Source organism: Arachis hypogaea, chromosome 18 (genome assembly GCF_003086295.3).
Source record: "Arachis hypogaea cultivar Tifrunner chromosome 18, arahy.Tifrunner.gnm2.J5K5, whole genome shotgun sequence".
Lineage (NCBI taxonomy): Eukaryota > Viridiplantae > Streptophyta > Magnoliopsida > Fabales > Fabaceae > Arachis > Arachis hypogaea.
The window spans coordinates 99,557,233-99,573,387 of NC_092053.1; the positions used below are offsets into that span (position 1 = coordinate 99,557,233).

General features: G+C 35.0%; 1 protein-coding gene across 3 annotated transcripts; it reads left to right on the top strand.

Moving 5' to 3' along the window:
• Positions 1-9,100: 9,100 nt before the first annotated feature.
• Positions 9,101-15,363, top strand: LOC112771489 (ent-kaurene synthase-like 1). Of its 3 annotated transcripts, none has more exons than XM_025816254.3 (14): positions 9,101-9,442; positions 10,616-10,668; positions 10,741-11,026; positions 11,103-11,283; positions 11,573-11,790; positions 11,889-12,009; positions 12,204-12,301; positions 12,402-12,625; positions 12,728-12,840; positions 12,954-13,052; positions 13,352-13,567; positions 13,677-13,818; positions 14,442-14,687; positions 14,901-15,363. In XM_025816254.3, the coding sequence occupies exons 1-14, from the start codon at positions 9,391-9,393 to the stop codon at positions 15,249-15,251; spliced, it is 2,400 nt and encodes a 799-aa protein (XP_025672039.1). In that variant the 5' UTR covers positions 9,101-9,390; the 3' UTR covers positions 15,252-15,363. The 3 variants fall into 3 exon arrangements, 2 of the variants coding, with proteins under 2 accessions (XP_025672039.1, XP_072082051.1); XM_072225950.1 differs by having other exon boundaries at positions 9,175-9,442; positions 9,673-10,668; XR_011876755.1 differs by having other exon boundaries at positions 9,204-9,442; positions 9,673-10,668; positions 13,677-13,954; positions 14,901-15,280.
• Positions 15,364-16,155: the final 792 nt, after the last annotated feature.

Genomic DNA, 16,155 nt, shown 5'->3' on the forward strand with positions numbered 1-16,155 from the left:
AAGTTGACCACTGCACCTGTGTTAGTGTTACCTGAGCCGAATGAGCCATTTGAGGTGTATTGTGACGCCTCATTGAAGGGTCTAGGGTGCGTGCTGATGCAGCACCATAATGTGGTGGCGTATGCCTCACGACAGTTGAGACCTCATGAAGTTAGTTACCCTACGCACGATTTGGAACTCGCTGCGGTTGTGTTTGCCTTGAAGGTGTGGAGGCATTATCTCTATGGGGTTAAGTTCCAAGTTTTCTCTGATCATAAGAGCTTGAAGTATCTCTTTGATCAGAAAGAGCTTAATATGAGGCAGAGAAGGTGGATGGAATTGTTGAAGGACTACGACTTTGAGTTAAATTACCATCCTGGAAAGGCGAATATAGTGGCGGATGCGTTAAGTCGAAAGTCGTTATATGCGTCTTGGATGATGCTTCAAGAGGAGAAGTTGCTCAAGGGATTCGAGAGTCTAAAAATTGGTGCTCGAGAAGTATCTGGAACCTTGTGTTTGAGCCGATTAGAAATCTCGAGTGACTTTAAGTCCGAACTCCTAAAGGCTCATGAAAATGATGAAGCGTTATGGAAGGTGTTACCGGCTATCGAGCAAGGAAAACAGTGGAGAGTGTCGGAAGAAAAAGATGGGTTATGGAGATTCAAGGGTAGGATCATTGTGCCGGATGTTGGCACTTTGAGGCAAGATATCTTAAAGGAGGCACACAAAAGCGGATTCTCCATTCACCTGGGAAGTACTAAGATGTACCATGATTTAAAGGCGATGTTTTGGTGGCCGGGTATGAAGAATGATGTGGCGGAATATGTTTCAAAGTGCTTAACTTGTCAAAAGGTAAAGATTGAACATCAAAGACCTTCCGGGATGTTGCAACCCTTAGAGGTTCCGCAATGGAAGTGGGAAAGTATTGCAATGGACTTTGTGTCGGGATTGCCAAGGACTAGGACTGGTTTTGATGCTATCTGGGTGATCGTGGACCGACTGACGAAGTCAGCTCACTTTTTACCCGTTCGGATGACTTACACCCTTGAGGAGCTAGCTCGGTTATACATAAAGGAGATTGTGAGACTCCATGGTGTACCTGCTACTATAATCTCTGATAGAGATCCTCGTTTCACTTCGAGGTTTTGGGGTGCATTTCAGAAAGCTTTTGGAACTCGATTAAGCTTGAGTATAGCGTACCATCCCCAAACAGATGGTCAATCCGAGAGGACGATCCAAACACTAGAGGATATGTTGAGAGCTTGTGTTTTGGACCAACCGGCGAGTTGGGATCGGTATATGCCGTTAGTAGAGTTTTCATACAATAATAGTTACCATGCGAGCATCGGAATGGCTCCGTATGAGGCTTTGTATGGGAGAAAATGTCAATCTCCACTATGTTGGTATGAAGCTGGAGAGAAAGGCTTGTTGGGGCCGGAAATGATAGCTGAGACCACTGAACAAGTCAAGAAGATCCGAGATAGGATGCTTACGGCGCAGAGGCGTCAAAAGAGTTACGCCGATCAAAGGCGGAAGCCCTTAGAATTTGAGGCAGGAGATCATGTTTTCCTGAAAGTTACTCCAACTACAGGAGTAGGTAGGGCGATTAAGGCAAAGAAGTTGAATCCTCGATACATTGGTCCATTTCAGGTCCTGGAGAGGGTTGGACCGGTGGCGTATCGGATGGCTCTACCACCTTATCTCTCGAACCTGCACGACGTGTTTCACGTGTCGCAGCTTCGGAAGTACACTCCTGATGCTAGCCATGTGTTAGAACCTGAGTCGGTTCAGTTAAGGGAAGATTTGACGCTTCCAGTGGCTCTGGTCAGAATTGATGATACTAGTATTAAACGGTTGCGTGGAAAAGATGTTTCATTAGTCAAAGTGGCATGGAGTCGAGGCGGTGTTGAGGAACACACTTGGGAACTTGAGTCGGAGATGCGAGCGGATTATCCGCATTTATTCTCAGGTAATTGCATTTGAATTTTGTGGGCAAAATTCCCAATTAGGTGGGTAGAATGTAAAGCCCGGTTAATTAACGGCTAATTAACCCATAAATGAGAATTTATTCTAGAAAGCCTAAAATGATATTTTTATGGCTTAATATGATAGAGGAAATTGAGACGAGAATTTCGGTACCAATTTTATGGAAATCGGACCAAGATTGGACCGAACGGGCCAAACTGGTCCAACCGGACCCAAAGTGGGCCCTTGGCCCAACATAACTAAACCAAAACCCTAGTTTTCAGCACTCTCTCTCTCCTCACACAACACCAAACACGCTGAAAAAGAGAGGAAATGGGGGAAGAACACTCTCTCAAACCTCTATCTCTCACTTGATCTTCAAACCACCATAACTTTTGATCTAGAGCTCCGATTGCCGCTCCGTTTGCGGCCACGCGTTCACCGCGGAGAGCTCTACAAAACCCATACAACTAATCTTGAGGTAAGCCACGTGTTTCTGTTCGAAATTCCAGCCCTTATTTTCGAGTTTCATGGGTAAAATGTTGAGATTTTGGGTTCTTTGATGTTATAGGACCCAACTCTCTTGAAGGAGAAGGTTAATCTTGTCTCCTTGGACCTTGGGTGTGGTAAGATTCTCAACCCTAGTGTGATTTTGTTGTTCTATGATGTTTGGGTTTTGAGATGTTGTGTATGAGTATGATGGTTGTGGCTTAGGTTGTGTATGTGTGGGTATTGGAGCTTGATTGGTGACTTTGAAAAGCTTGGAAAGGGTTTGGTGGTGAAAAATCTGTTCTTGGAGGTGTTGAGGCCTTGAGAGCTTGTGGATAAGTGGTTTGGAAGTGCTCCGGGGGAGCTTGAGAAAATCGGCTAAGGTATGGTTTCGGTTTCCCGTATCTAATATGTAATGTGGTAGGAAATACTTAGGCTAGAGGCCCTAAGATAGGCATTGAATTGTTGATGTTGTTGAATGATTGAGATATATGATGTGGTCATATATGTGATGATGATTATTAATGCCTTAGTGGTATGATGTATGAGAAATATGCATGTTGTGATATATATACTTGATGACTGGTTATGGTTGAATTGTGGGTTGAACCATGTTGATGGTGAGTATGATGTTGATTGTGTACAATAATAATTTATTGGAATTGGTGTTGTTGAGAATCGGCATGAGGAATAGTATATGATATATCAATGTGTTTGAGTTTGAGCCACTTGGGTGAAGTGGGGTAAAATGATGAGATAGTGATTTTGGTAATTTGTGGTAATGTGTCAATGTGTGAGTTGAGGAGGCTTGATGTTGAATTTGATATATTTTGATTGATTTCAAAGAAACGGGATGAACTTGGCATGTTTTGATTGGTTTTGAAAAGAGTTGGAAATGGCTTGTTTTGAAATTGGCACTTTGTGGTTTTGTATGAAAATATGGTTTTTGGGCACACTTTGGCGGGACATAACTTGGACTACGGATCTCCGTTTTGTACCAAATCTGTTTGGAAATGAAATTGGATCCGGGATGTCCATGCCGTTCAAAGAACGGGTGAAAGACGATTTAAAATGAGGAAGTTATGTCCGTTGGAAGATTGGGGTTTAAATCTGTGAATTCTGCAGCTTTTAACTTAGAAAATTTTTAGCAGAATGACCCCTTGCGCGTGGGCGTACCTGGCGCGTACGCGCCGATCTTCCCGAAAGCGCCATCCACGCGTGCGCGTGATGTGCGCGGGCGCGCCGATTGTGCTGCACCCAATGCCCAGCCATTTTCCAGAGAGTTATGCCAGAACTGTGCCAGTGTTGTGCCTGGGGCACGAGAACACCCGCGCGTACGCGTGTTTGGCGCGTGCGCGTCGATTGGCAAATCTTTAATCCACGCGTTAGCGTGCATGACGCTTGCGCGTCGATGAGTTTTTAAGGCCATCCACGCGTGCGCGTGGAGTGCGCGTACGCGTGGCCCTGTTTTCATCCCAAAGTTGATTTTTGAGTTTTAAAAGCCAAATCTCATACTTCTAAGCCTCCGATCTCACCATTTATGTCTTAAATCATTATGACATGCCTAGCTATTAAAAAGGGGCTAGTGAATGAGGTAACTTGCGAGTGAAACAAGGGAAAAATGAATGATCAATGAGGATCAAGATGATTATGTGAGATGCGGAGGATGGTGGTGGAAGTGCTTGTTAAGCCATGGGCCGAAAGGCTGTAATTGCTAATGAAACGGATGGTTATGGATTTAACCATGAGCCGGAAAGGCTGTGTATAATATGAATATTGGCTGGTTCTGGACTGAACCGTGAGCCGGATGGCTGATATGGATGTTGATCCATGGATGAGAATTTATGCATGCTTATGCTGAATTATTGATAATTGAGATTTGCACTTCCACTATCAGAGGCACGAGATCCCTGGGAGGAAGCAGTGGCTAGCCACCACGTGCTCCAGGTGGAGGCTCGAGACTCTGTTGACCCTATGTCGTAAGTGTGGCCGGGCACTGTGAAAGACCCGGATGAGCTCGCCCCCGAAATATTCACCAGTGAGGGTGATGGATATGGATCATGTTTATGATCAAGTTTATAACGAGTATAACTCGAGTTGGGGATGCGCGACAGAGGGACAGTCCAATGGTTAGCTACCAGGACTTGTCGGGTTGGCTCTATAACCGACAGATGATATCATCAGCCACTAGGGACAGGCATTCATCATATGCATACTATGTGAATTGTTTGAGATTGCCTATTTGACTGCATATTACTTGCTAATTGTCTAAATGTCTTAACTGCTCCTATTTGTATATTCTTTGTCTGATATAATTGTGTTTACTATTATATACTCCTGCTGGTGGTTGGGAGGTTTGAAGGAATTGGAAAGGGAAGTATTAGTTAGACTGAAGAATCTTTAGTCAGATACCCTTATATGGTTTAGCTTGTTTATAAGCTTTGATATTATCTGGAGGAAGTTCTAGGATTGCCTTTGGCTTTCCTCTATTATTATGTATTATATATGTGGAAGCTGTTACCGTGCTGGGGACCTCTGGTTCTCACCCATGCGGATTTTGTGGTTTTCAGATGCAGGACGCGAGGCTTCTCGTTGAGGCATGCTGGAGACTTCTGGATTAGCGAAGATCCTTTGTTCTTGGGACTCTGTTTTGGTTTATATATCTTGTTTAGATACTTTTATCTCCATTAAATAATACAAACTGTGATGACTCCTTCTAGAGGGGATTTTGGAGAATAGGTTGTATGTATTTGTGTCCCTTTGGGTTTCCTTTGGGGTTTCCTTATTTTATTATATGTATATATTATTATGCTCGGACCGGTTATCTTCGCAGCCGGATTTTGAGTCTTGATATTCCCGTTTTTGACACTCTTTATATATATGATCTTGCGTTAGCTTATCCTTTTCTCGTTACGTTATCGATCGGAGTGTTACGCGTTCGAGTTACGGTTTTTGTTTACCCCTTTTTCTACAAAGGCTCCTAGTTATAATCAATTATTCATACTACTATACGTACTAAATTTTTGTTTTAGAGGTCGTAATACCTTGCCATCTCTGTCTTATGACTTAAGCATAAGACTCTGTATGGTAGGGTGTTACATATAACACATAAAAAAAAAAAGCATAGGCAATTTTTTCAATATAACTTTTTTTTATTTGAATCGCAATTAGTAATACAGAGGAACTCATTGTATCCTCATTTACTATCCCAATATGATATTCATTCTTACGGATATCTTTAAAACTCAACAAGTTCTTTGGAGGCTTTGTAGATAACAACGGATTATGTATAATGAGTTTTGTTTTCCTAGAAAATAAAATAACAGCTCTTCCGGAGCTATTAATCATTTTACTTGTACCAATAATAATAGCAACATTTATCTTTTCATGTACAAAGTTCGCAAAATCAATTTTACTTTTGGAAAAAGTGTTTGTACTTACACTATTTACAAAATAAATGTCTTCTTCTTGTACCTTCATTATTTTCTTCAAAAAAAAATGTAAAAATATAATTCAACGTACGTATGATTTATATTTAAAATTAATTTTCTTATAAAAATCACAATTCAATCATTTTGTTAATGCATATATATGTAATAAGTTAAATTATATTCTTACTTGCATAGCTATCTTTATTGTATATATATATTATAATGCACAAATTTATTTATTTATTATTTGAAACTTATATAAAAGGACAAATTTAAAAGTAAATACATTTAAACGTAAATACGTAAAAACATACATTAATATATCAAAAATTAAATATACAACAAGAAAAGAAATTATTCAATAGTTTTATTATTGATCAAATGACTGATATTTTCTTTAACATTTTAAAAAAATCAAACACATTATACGAGTTGTGGTAGGAGCATCTTTTGAGATAAAATTAGTTTCTATCTTTTTTTTATTCCCTTTTAAAGATACTTGGTAGAATTTAACTAAGCATAGTTATTAAAATTAGATCGGACCGACTAATTCGACCAGAAAATTAATAAACCGAATCTTTGATTGATTCAGTCCAATATTCTAATCGTTTAAAGAAAAAACTGGTAATAATCGTATAGAACTGATGTAAATTGTTAACAAAAGAAAGTTCCTCCTTAGGTCCTCTTGTATGTGCAAGAGCTTGGCTACCAATAGGCCAAGTTGCTTTCCTTTACATTTGTCTTTTTTTTTGAAATATATAACATATACAAATTAAATTATATTTTTAAAATTTATATTTATTAATTATAATTTAAACGGTTCAACTATGATTTACCGGTTGAACTAGTGAACTAATAGTCTGATTAATTCGATTACTGGTTCGTTTTAGATAATTATGTAACTATGTATTTTGGCGTACGACAAATATGTGACCAATGACCTTTACCACCACAACAATGACTTCTGCTTTTTATATTTGTGCCCGCTTTTCTTTTCTTTATTATCCCACTTTTTGTAAGATCTTTTATTTTTGAAGAATCTTTTCTTCTTTTTTCTATCATATTTATTACCGAAATAATGACTTTTATTATTTTTGGAATTACAATGTGTCATATTCACTTCTGGGAATGGAGCAGAGTTAGAAGGGTGAGTTTCATGAATTTTCATGAGCAATTTGTTATTTTGTTCTACCACAAGAAGGCATGCAATTAATTCATAATATTTTATAAATCCCTTCTCTTGATATTGCAAGCGCATATTCGAGGCATGAAATATTGAAAAAATATTTTCTTCAACACATTTCTTTGGGTAATATTTTTCCCACACAGTTTTAATTAGGAGGTTATTTTGAACATTGCGAAATTATATTTAGCGATAGATCTAAAATCATGTAACCGCAAATGTAACTATTTATATCGGACATTTGGAATGATCACCGATTTTTTTTGTGATAATATCTTTCCTCTGAGCTCTTCCATAGCTCTGTTAGGTTGTTATGATAAGATATTTATTTTTTAATCCTTCGTCAAGATGATGATGAAAGAAAATCATTATCATAGTGCAATCTTTTAGCGTTATGTTATTGTTTGTCTTAGTGATATTATCGAGACCTATTGAGTCAATGTGAGTTTCAGCATCTACAGTCTATATCATAAATAATTTTTTCAAAAATATAAAGTTGTACAAATTCTAAATAAAAAAGATTTGACATAACTAAAATTTTTTACTTTAAAATCTTTTTACTAATAACGTGTTGTGAAAAATATAATAAAAATAGATAAATAGAGATAACGATTTATATATGAGAATATAAAAAAAATTGTATTTTAATAATATTCTTACAATATAATACTTGATAATATGAAAATAAATTTTTTATTTCACAAAAATAATACATAAGAATTCAACACAAGAGCTAAATAATGTAAACTTGTAAATTTAATGTGTCTTGAAATTTTTTCTTTATGATTTTATAGACGAAAATTTTAAAGTAAATAAATAATAGTAACATATTTATCTAACCCACCTATTAATTAGCAAGAACACATTATAAAGATCCATACTCTATTAATTGATAATATCCATTTTTATTATGATGGAACATTTATAATTAATAATATTCTATATTTTATTATATATAATAATATTCCATAATATCACATCCACGGTAATAAACATTTTATAACATTTAGTATTTATTTTATTTATTTAAAATGAAATTCACAAGTTTGGCCATCTCACTAATTGTTAATTAATAAATCGTGTTTGTATCTTTTTTTTTTTTCGGTTGTGCATGTGCATATACACTTTCTGGTGTTTTTTGCGTGCCTTTTTTTATTGTTTTGTGTGTTTACCTATTTGATTCCTTCTTGTCGTGTTTCATCTTTCATGTGATACCTGCCTACGCTCTCGTTGCCATCCATAATTTTCAATACAACTATGTCAGTATGTTATATGAATATAAAATGAAAAATTAGATACTAATAAGTAATTGGCCAATTTTTGTGTTGCAGTGTCCATACAAAAATTTAATCTTTATTTATTTGTATCAATTTGAAGAACTTTTTTCTGATTTAAAATGATAAATGTAAACATTTTTAATTTAAAAGTTAAAATTGCTGTAATAATTGAAACGTAAAAAAGGATTTCCTTTTTATTTCATATATAGCAAAAACTTTAGGAAGTTATGCACTAGTTTAGAAAAAAATGTTGATTATATTATTTAAAATATTTAACAATATTATAAAATGAATTTGATATATTATTAATTAAAAAATAGAATCGTTTTAAGCATTCAATACCATTAAAAATTTTAAATTCTTTTTTTCCCTATAAGTTTTTAATTTTTAAATGAATTCATCTAAAAAAAAGGACCTAAATGTACTTTAACATAGCTAAAAATTTCAAAAGAATTAGTTCTTGTATCTCTAGGGAACTAGCCAAAAAAAAAAAAAACAATTAGAAATAGTTAAACCAAAATTTTTTGTTAAGCTCATCAATAAAAGATATATTAAAAATATCAAAAGCACTCTTGTTTTGCTATTTTATGTCTTAAATATATTTAATAATATAATAATAATTTTTTAAATTTTTTTATGCATTCATTATATTAAAAAAAATTAAAAAATAATTTTAACGATTTTTAATAAAATAATTTTTTAGAATATTCTTAAAATATATCCATAAAATAGAAAAATACTATATGAATAAAAGCAAAATAAAAACAAAAATAAAAGGCCGTTGCAGTTTTCCAAAGCATCCTTGAAACTTGTAATGATAAATCGTAATTCCTCGTAACTATATGTCAGTGCGTGCAGTCGTAGACTCGTAGCTGCTACTTTGTCCAATGACAGTCCATGCACTGCATTCCAACATACTTTACTTTTTCTTTTCTTTCCCCTGCCTTTGACTTTCTTCTTCTTCTTCTTCTTCTTCTTCACTTTGCTACTCTTTGCTCTTTGTTGATACAGCCACACTTACCATTCCCATTCCCATTCCCATTCCCATTTCAACTCCATTGCCACCATGTCTCTCTCCACCCACATCACTCCCCTCGTTTGCTCCTGTTCTACTTCAGGTCTCTTCCTTTTGATGGTTTTCGTTTTGTAATCCCTTTTTTATGAACGAATACTTGGGCGGCAGTTTCAAAAATGGCGTCTTTTCTATTGTTCTCATGGATTATGCATGTTTTTACTTTCTTGAATTTCGTTGCTTAATTAGGCGCATGGCAGTATTCTAATAAGTTGAATCCTTGGGACACTGATTTTATTGGATGGTTCTTATTTCTTTGTTTTGTGTTGTTGAAAGTGGAAGCGGAAGCGGAAGCGGAAGCTCTTGTCCTATTTTGTTTGGTTTGAAACTTAGGTTTTAGAAATTTGGTTTGTGCTTAAATCAATTTGTTTTCAATGATGATCGTATTTATCAACCGAGTCTTTTCGAGAAGCATGGTGGAGAAGAGGGATGAAACCCTAGATATTTTGCCACTCCTGCTGGTTCTGCCGCCGCATCGCTTCCCTCTATTCTGCTCTGTTTCTATTTCTGTTGTGCTTAACTACGCATGCCTCATGGTTGTTCTGCTCTTATGTTCTGATACATATTCATATTCACATTCAGTAATATTTTAATATGCATATAACGTTATTCTCCTACATGGTGTGCATATACTGAAACTTTCAAGACGAGTTCATTGCTTGGTTTGATCACTTTCAAAGTCAGTTAGGTACACACGTAGGTCATTTTTATGAGTTCAAATAGTTTCTATAGACTAGAAATGAGAATAAAATTGTCACATTGATTATCTAAACGACTATTTTGAGACACTAAAAATTTGCAGATCAAAATGGCTCACTCGTGTACCTACAAGGACCAAAGTGAGCATTAACTGGTGGAAAAAAATGGGTTTGGGTAATATGTAAGTTTATGATAATTAAAAGGTTGAAGCATCACATCTTGTGTAGCACAATTATGACGGGTTCTAGATATTATGTTTAAACCATTTTACACTTCAAATCTTTTATTCTTCAAACCCGTCCCTTTCCTTCTAAAACTTCAACTCGAAAATATATCTTTAGCGTTCTCTTGCTGCTCATATAACATTTAATTTTGTCTAGTTCTGGTCTCTGGTTAGTTGATTTAGAGTTTTCTCTAAGTCAGAATTATCATATGTTCTTGTTCTATATTCAAATGAAAAATGGTGCTTATCTATTATATTACTTCACTATTGGCTGGTATATGTCTTTGTGTTCAACAGATACTTTCATGACTGCATCAAAGGTAAAGAAGGAAAATCACAGAACAGCTTTGGTACGACATGCATAATCATTTTTTTTCCTTCGCTTTTTCTTTTTTCTCTCTGCTGACCAGGGGAAATTGCAGTGCCTAGAAGAGTCTAAAGAAAGAATCACAAAAATGTTCAACAAGGTTGAACTTTCTGTCTCTTCATACGACACAGCTTGGGTCGCAATGGTTCCATCGACAACTAATCCTGATGCACCATTGTTCCCTCAGTGCTTGAATTGGTTGTTGGATAATCAACTCTTTGATGGATCATGGGGTCTACCTAATCATGATCCGTCATTCATGAATGAATCTCTGCTGTCTACCTTAGCATGTGTCCTTGCATTAAAAAAATGGGGTATTGGTGAAGATCAAATTAACAAGGGTAAATATGATTTTCTCCTTGCTATTATTATCACTTGCTGTGATGTTATACAAATGAATTTTGATATTCTTTGCAGCTCTCCAATTTATCAACTCAAATATTGCCTCAATCAATGATGAGAAGCAGCAACCTCCCATTGGATTTGATTTACTTTTCCCTTCTTTGATTGAATATGGTCAAAATTTGGGAATTAATTTTTCTATCAGTGCAACAAGCTTGAAAGCAATCATTCATAAGAGAGATATAGAGCTTAGCAGGTAGTATTATGGTTCCTTTTAGCAAGATTATCAAACTCCTAACACTTTCTAGTTATGAATTGAGCTTTATGATTCAAGTTTGCTAAAAAGTCAAATAATTTAGGTAGACTCTCAAGTTTGATTATGAAGTCTTCTTGTATGCATTTCAAGATTGTGCTTTCTTGGAATTATTTCTGATTTTCAAGATCCTTTGATCAAATGCTAGCTTCTTAGTGCTAAGACTTTAGTCAAAAAATTTTTTATGAACTTTTGAGACTGACTAATTTAAGGATCATTTGTCTATATGTAGAGGAAATCAAAGCAATTCGGAAGGGTGGCGAGCATATCTTGCTTATGTTTCAGAGAGACTGCAGAAATCACAGGACTGGGAAGCAATATTGAAGTATCAAAGAATGAATGGATCTTTGTTTAATTCACCTGCTACGACCGCAGCTGCTTTTCATCAACTTAAGAACACCAACTGTCTTAACTATCTCAAATCTGTAGTAGAAAAGTTTGGGAATGCTGGTATATGGTTACAGAGCTGCTTTTGTTTTTGTTTTATTTTGAACTACTGTTGTCTGGCACATTAATTGGGATTTTTTGTTGTTTTAATAAATTTTCAGTTCCAACTATTTATCCTCTGGACATATATGCCCGGCTGTGTATGATTGACAATCTTGAAAGGTTGGGTGTAAGTCACCATTTCAAAGAGGAAATTCGAAGTGTATTGGATGAAACATACAGGTAATAAACCACTTTTGGTGCATGCAAATATCAAGGTCAAATACTAAATATATCTGTAACTAGAGAAGTGAAAAGGAAATTCTACATGTAGGCGAATAGGTGATCAAATTATAGAGAGCATTTTATTTAAAATATAGAGTTTTTCTATTTCATAGTTGAATTTCTTTATATAATTAAATTTGCGAAAAAAACAGATATTGGCAAGAGGGAGTGGAAGATATATTTTTAGATCCCACCACCTGTGCAATGGCATTCCGTATATTGCGTCTCAGTGGTTACGACGTATCTTCAGGTTTGATCAATTGAAAAAGTTAGGTAGCAAGGAGTTTTTCTTTTTTTTTTCTTAAGATTTAAATACCAAAGAGGCTATTAAGTATATTGTGTTTTTGCAGATCCATTTTATCAATATTCAGAAGATAAGTTTTCGGACTCCTTGAAAGGGTACTTGAAGGATGCTGGTGCTATTTTGGAGCTGTATAAGGCTTCTCAAGTGATTATACATCCAGATGAATCAATTTTAGTGAGACAAAATGCTTGGACAAGGCATCTTCTAAAGCAGCAATCATCGCATTATCAATTATATGCTGATAAACTTCGTCGTTTTGTTGACCGAGAGGTTCATTTCATGATCGTGCTCTAATCTTTCACAAAATTTAGCTACATATGTCTATGCATCTCACAATCATTCCTGAAAAATAAAATGTTTTTTGCTCTTTAGGCCAATGATGCTCTTTCTTTTCCATATTATGCAAACTTGGAGCGAATCTTAAACTTGAGATCGATGAAGCATTACAATGTAGAAGAAACAAGGATTTTAAAGTCATCGTATAGGTGGGATGAGTTTAGAAGTATTACAATCTTTCCCCTTCCCCAAGTTCCATGTCTTTGTATTTATTTTTTAATTTCTCCCTTTTCTGACTAGTTTTATGGTTATTATGGTCCAGGTCTGAAAATCTTGCAAACCAAGACTTTCTAAAGCTAGCAGCCGAAGACTTCAATATCTGCCAATCAATACAAAAAGAAGAGTTGAAACAACTCACAAGGTTTATCCCTTTTCTTCATAATTTTAAAAGTACACCTTGATGATTATGATCTATGATCTAGCTATAAATGATTAAAGATCATAAGCATAACTCAAGATTTAGTAATTGAAAACTATTAAGGATTTTTAAATGTATTGTCCTGCTGCTCGAAATCATTGAAGGTTGTGGTTCTATTGTTCATTGTATATCTATTTTGCTGGGTTTTGTCTAAATTTTATTAAAATGGATATTGTGCTCAAGCTTCAATTAATGGAGGCACATTTTGTGAAGTTTGATCTAACTGTACCCTGCATATGCAGGTGGGTTACAGAGAGCAAACTAGATAAACTTGAATTTGCAAGGCAGAAACTAGCCTATTGTTACTTTTCTGCTGCAGCTAATCTTTTTGCACCCGAACTTTCCGATGCTCGCATATCATGGGCAAAAAATGGTGTTCTCACAACAGTTGTTGATGATTTCTATGATGTTGGGAGCACTGAAGAGGAGCAAGTGAACCTTATTCAACTAATGGAAGAGTATAATCCTATTCTTTTAATTGAAAAACTGCTCCATCTATTGATTTCTGTTTGAACTCTTCCCAGTTTTTCTTCACAAACATTTTTTGTTGTCGAAATTGAACTGCAGGTGGGATGTAGATATCGAAACTGCTTGTTGTTCTGAGAATGTTAAGATAATATTTTGTTCACTTCGGAGCACAATTAAAGAGATTGGAGAAAGATCAGTCAAGTGGCAAGGGCGAAATGTAGAAGGCAGCGTTATTAAGATTGTGCGATGCTCCCTCATCTTTCTGGCTTTACATTTTTTCTATTCATTTGCTTGTGAATTCCCAATATTGACATATTTGCTGGATATGATTTGACCACTGTGCATCCCTCTACCCCTTGGAATATATGGTTGAACTTGTGAGTGTTAAGAGTGTTTCAAACCTAAAATGACTATGTTTTGCTTAAGCTACAAGTATTCAATTGTCTCACATTTTCCCTGATGCATTCTCATGTTGATTTCATAGATGAATCCTCTCTAGTATAGACCATTTTTTTTATTACTATTTCCTAAAAATATTGGGCTGATTATTAAGTTACATCACTCTAACTATTTTCTTGTCACCCTCCTTAGGAAATTATACACTTTTTAGGGCTTGTCTTGTACCCACTCTTATTAGTGCTAGCTTTTATTCATTGTGTTCTGCTTCAAATGGATCACCCTAGCATGATTCATGGTATTTGCATTTTAATCTTTTCTCATTGTTCATTTTATTTCATCTGTAGTTTTTTTTCTTGTTAGTGTAGTAGCTCATTAGTACTCAAACATGTGTTTTCAAAGTTATGTTCCTTCAACACATCTTTTCCCGAGTTCCAAATTGTCAAATTGGCTTTGTTTGCTTTGCAGTGGTTAAGCTTGATACGGTCTATGTTAACGGAAGCCAAGTGGTTGAAAACCAAGACTGTCCCAACACTAGATGAGTATATGCAAAATGCTTGGGTTTCATTTGCATTAGGTCCAATTGTCCTTCCGGCCCTCTTTCTCGTTGGTCCTAAGCTTTCAGGCAAGGCTGCCGAAGTTGAAGAATTGCATTGTTTATTCAACACAATGAGCACTTGCGGCCGTTTGTTAAACGATATTAACACTTTCGAGGTATGTACTTCATCACCAATCCCATCATTCCCTAATCTTAGGTTGGACGATTTAGATATTATTTTATGCTTTTGGAACATATTTAATATGTGCTCCAAGAACATCCTCAAACATTTAAAGACAATTGGTTGTGATTTTTCTTGGAGCACTTGTTAAATATGCTCCAAGAGCAAGCAGGTAGTTCTGACTAACGTGTTTTTGTGACTATTGTAGAGAGAATCGGCGGAAGGAAAGCTGAATGCACTCGGCTTGCGTCTCATCCATGGAAATGGAGCTATTACCATAGATGACGCCACTAAGGAGATGAAGGTTATCATCGAGGACAAGAGAAGAGAACTCTTGAGGTTAGTTTTGAAGGAAAAAGGAAGCACAGTTCCAAGAGACTGCAAGGAATTGTTTTGGAAAATGATCAAAGTGTTGCACCTGTTTTACCTGAAGGATGATGGATTTACTTCACTTGAGTTATATTCTACTGTAAATTCAGTGATTAATGAACCTGTTGTTCTTAGTGAGTTACTGAGAGATACTAATCAAAACCCTAAACCAATCTATCAAAGTGTGTAGTTATTAGAAAATGCCAATGTTCATTTGAGTATGTAGAATTCTCCCCGTACTGGAGCTGTAATTTCTCTTGAGTTAATAAAGTATAAAATAAGAATGGCATGTTCTTTTCTAACTACTATATTTTTTTTGTGCTTAGTTATTATTAATTGAATTCATTTTTTCTGGTTTACCAGCATTTTATTTGGTTTCTGGTCATGTTGTCATATTAGGGTAAGTTTTCATTTTTCTTTTTTAATTGTTCAACATTCTTAACGAACTGACATGTTATAATTTAACCTCAGAAGGTCTATATACTTCAAATCTGAAGCAAAAAGAATGTAAACTACAAAAGCATGAGTTAACATACATATTTTGACTAATTAAGGTAAAAGAATCTGAAACACACAAAAATAAGTCTCATGCTTTTTTGCTTTCCAGTTCGTGTCTATTTGTACTCATATCCTAATGTTATTTTACTTAATAAAACTTGAAGGCGAGATTTTTTTTTCTTAAATTGCCTAATAAACCATACATAGATTAGGTGCACAAACTGTCCTATTGTTTTCTTTCTCTTGGTTCCTTTGGGTTCTAATCTGTGGCTCATTTTTTTATACCGAGGAAATTGGTGTGTAACATATTATTATTATAGCAAGGTTAGAAAAGAATAAGAGAGATTTTGACAAGAATTAAAAGAAAGAAATAATTTTATTGAAAAAATTTTTAAGAAGAAAAGATATAATTATTAATTTTTTATTGTCAATTACATTTCTATTAAAATTAGTAGTATCAAAAAATATTTTAAATTTAATATTATCAAGAAAAAAAAATTATATAAGGACTAATTTGATTAATTTTTAAAATTTCAGGGATGAAAATGACTTACGTATGAATTTTCAAGGACTATTTTGATTATAAATAACTTTTT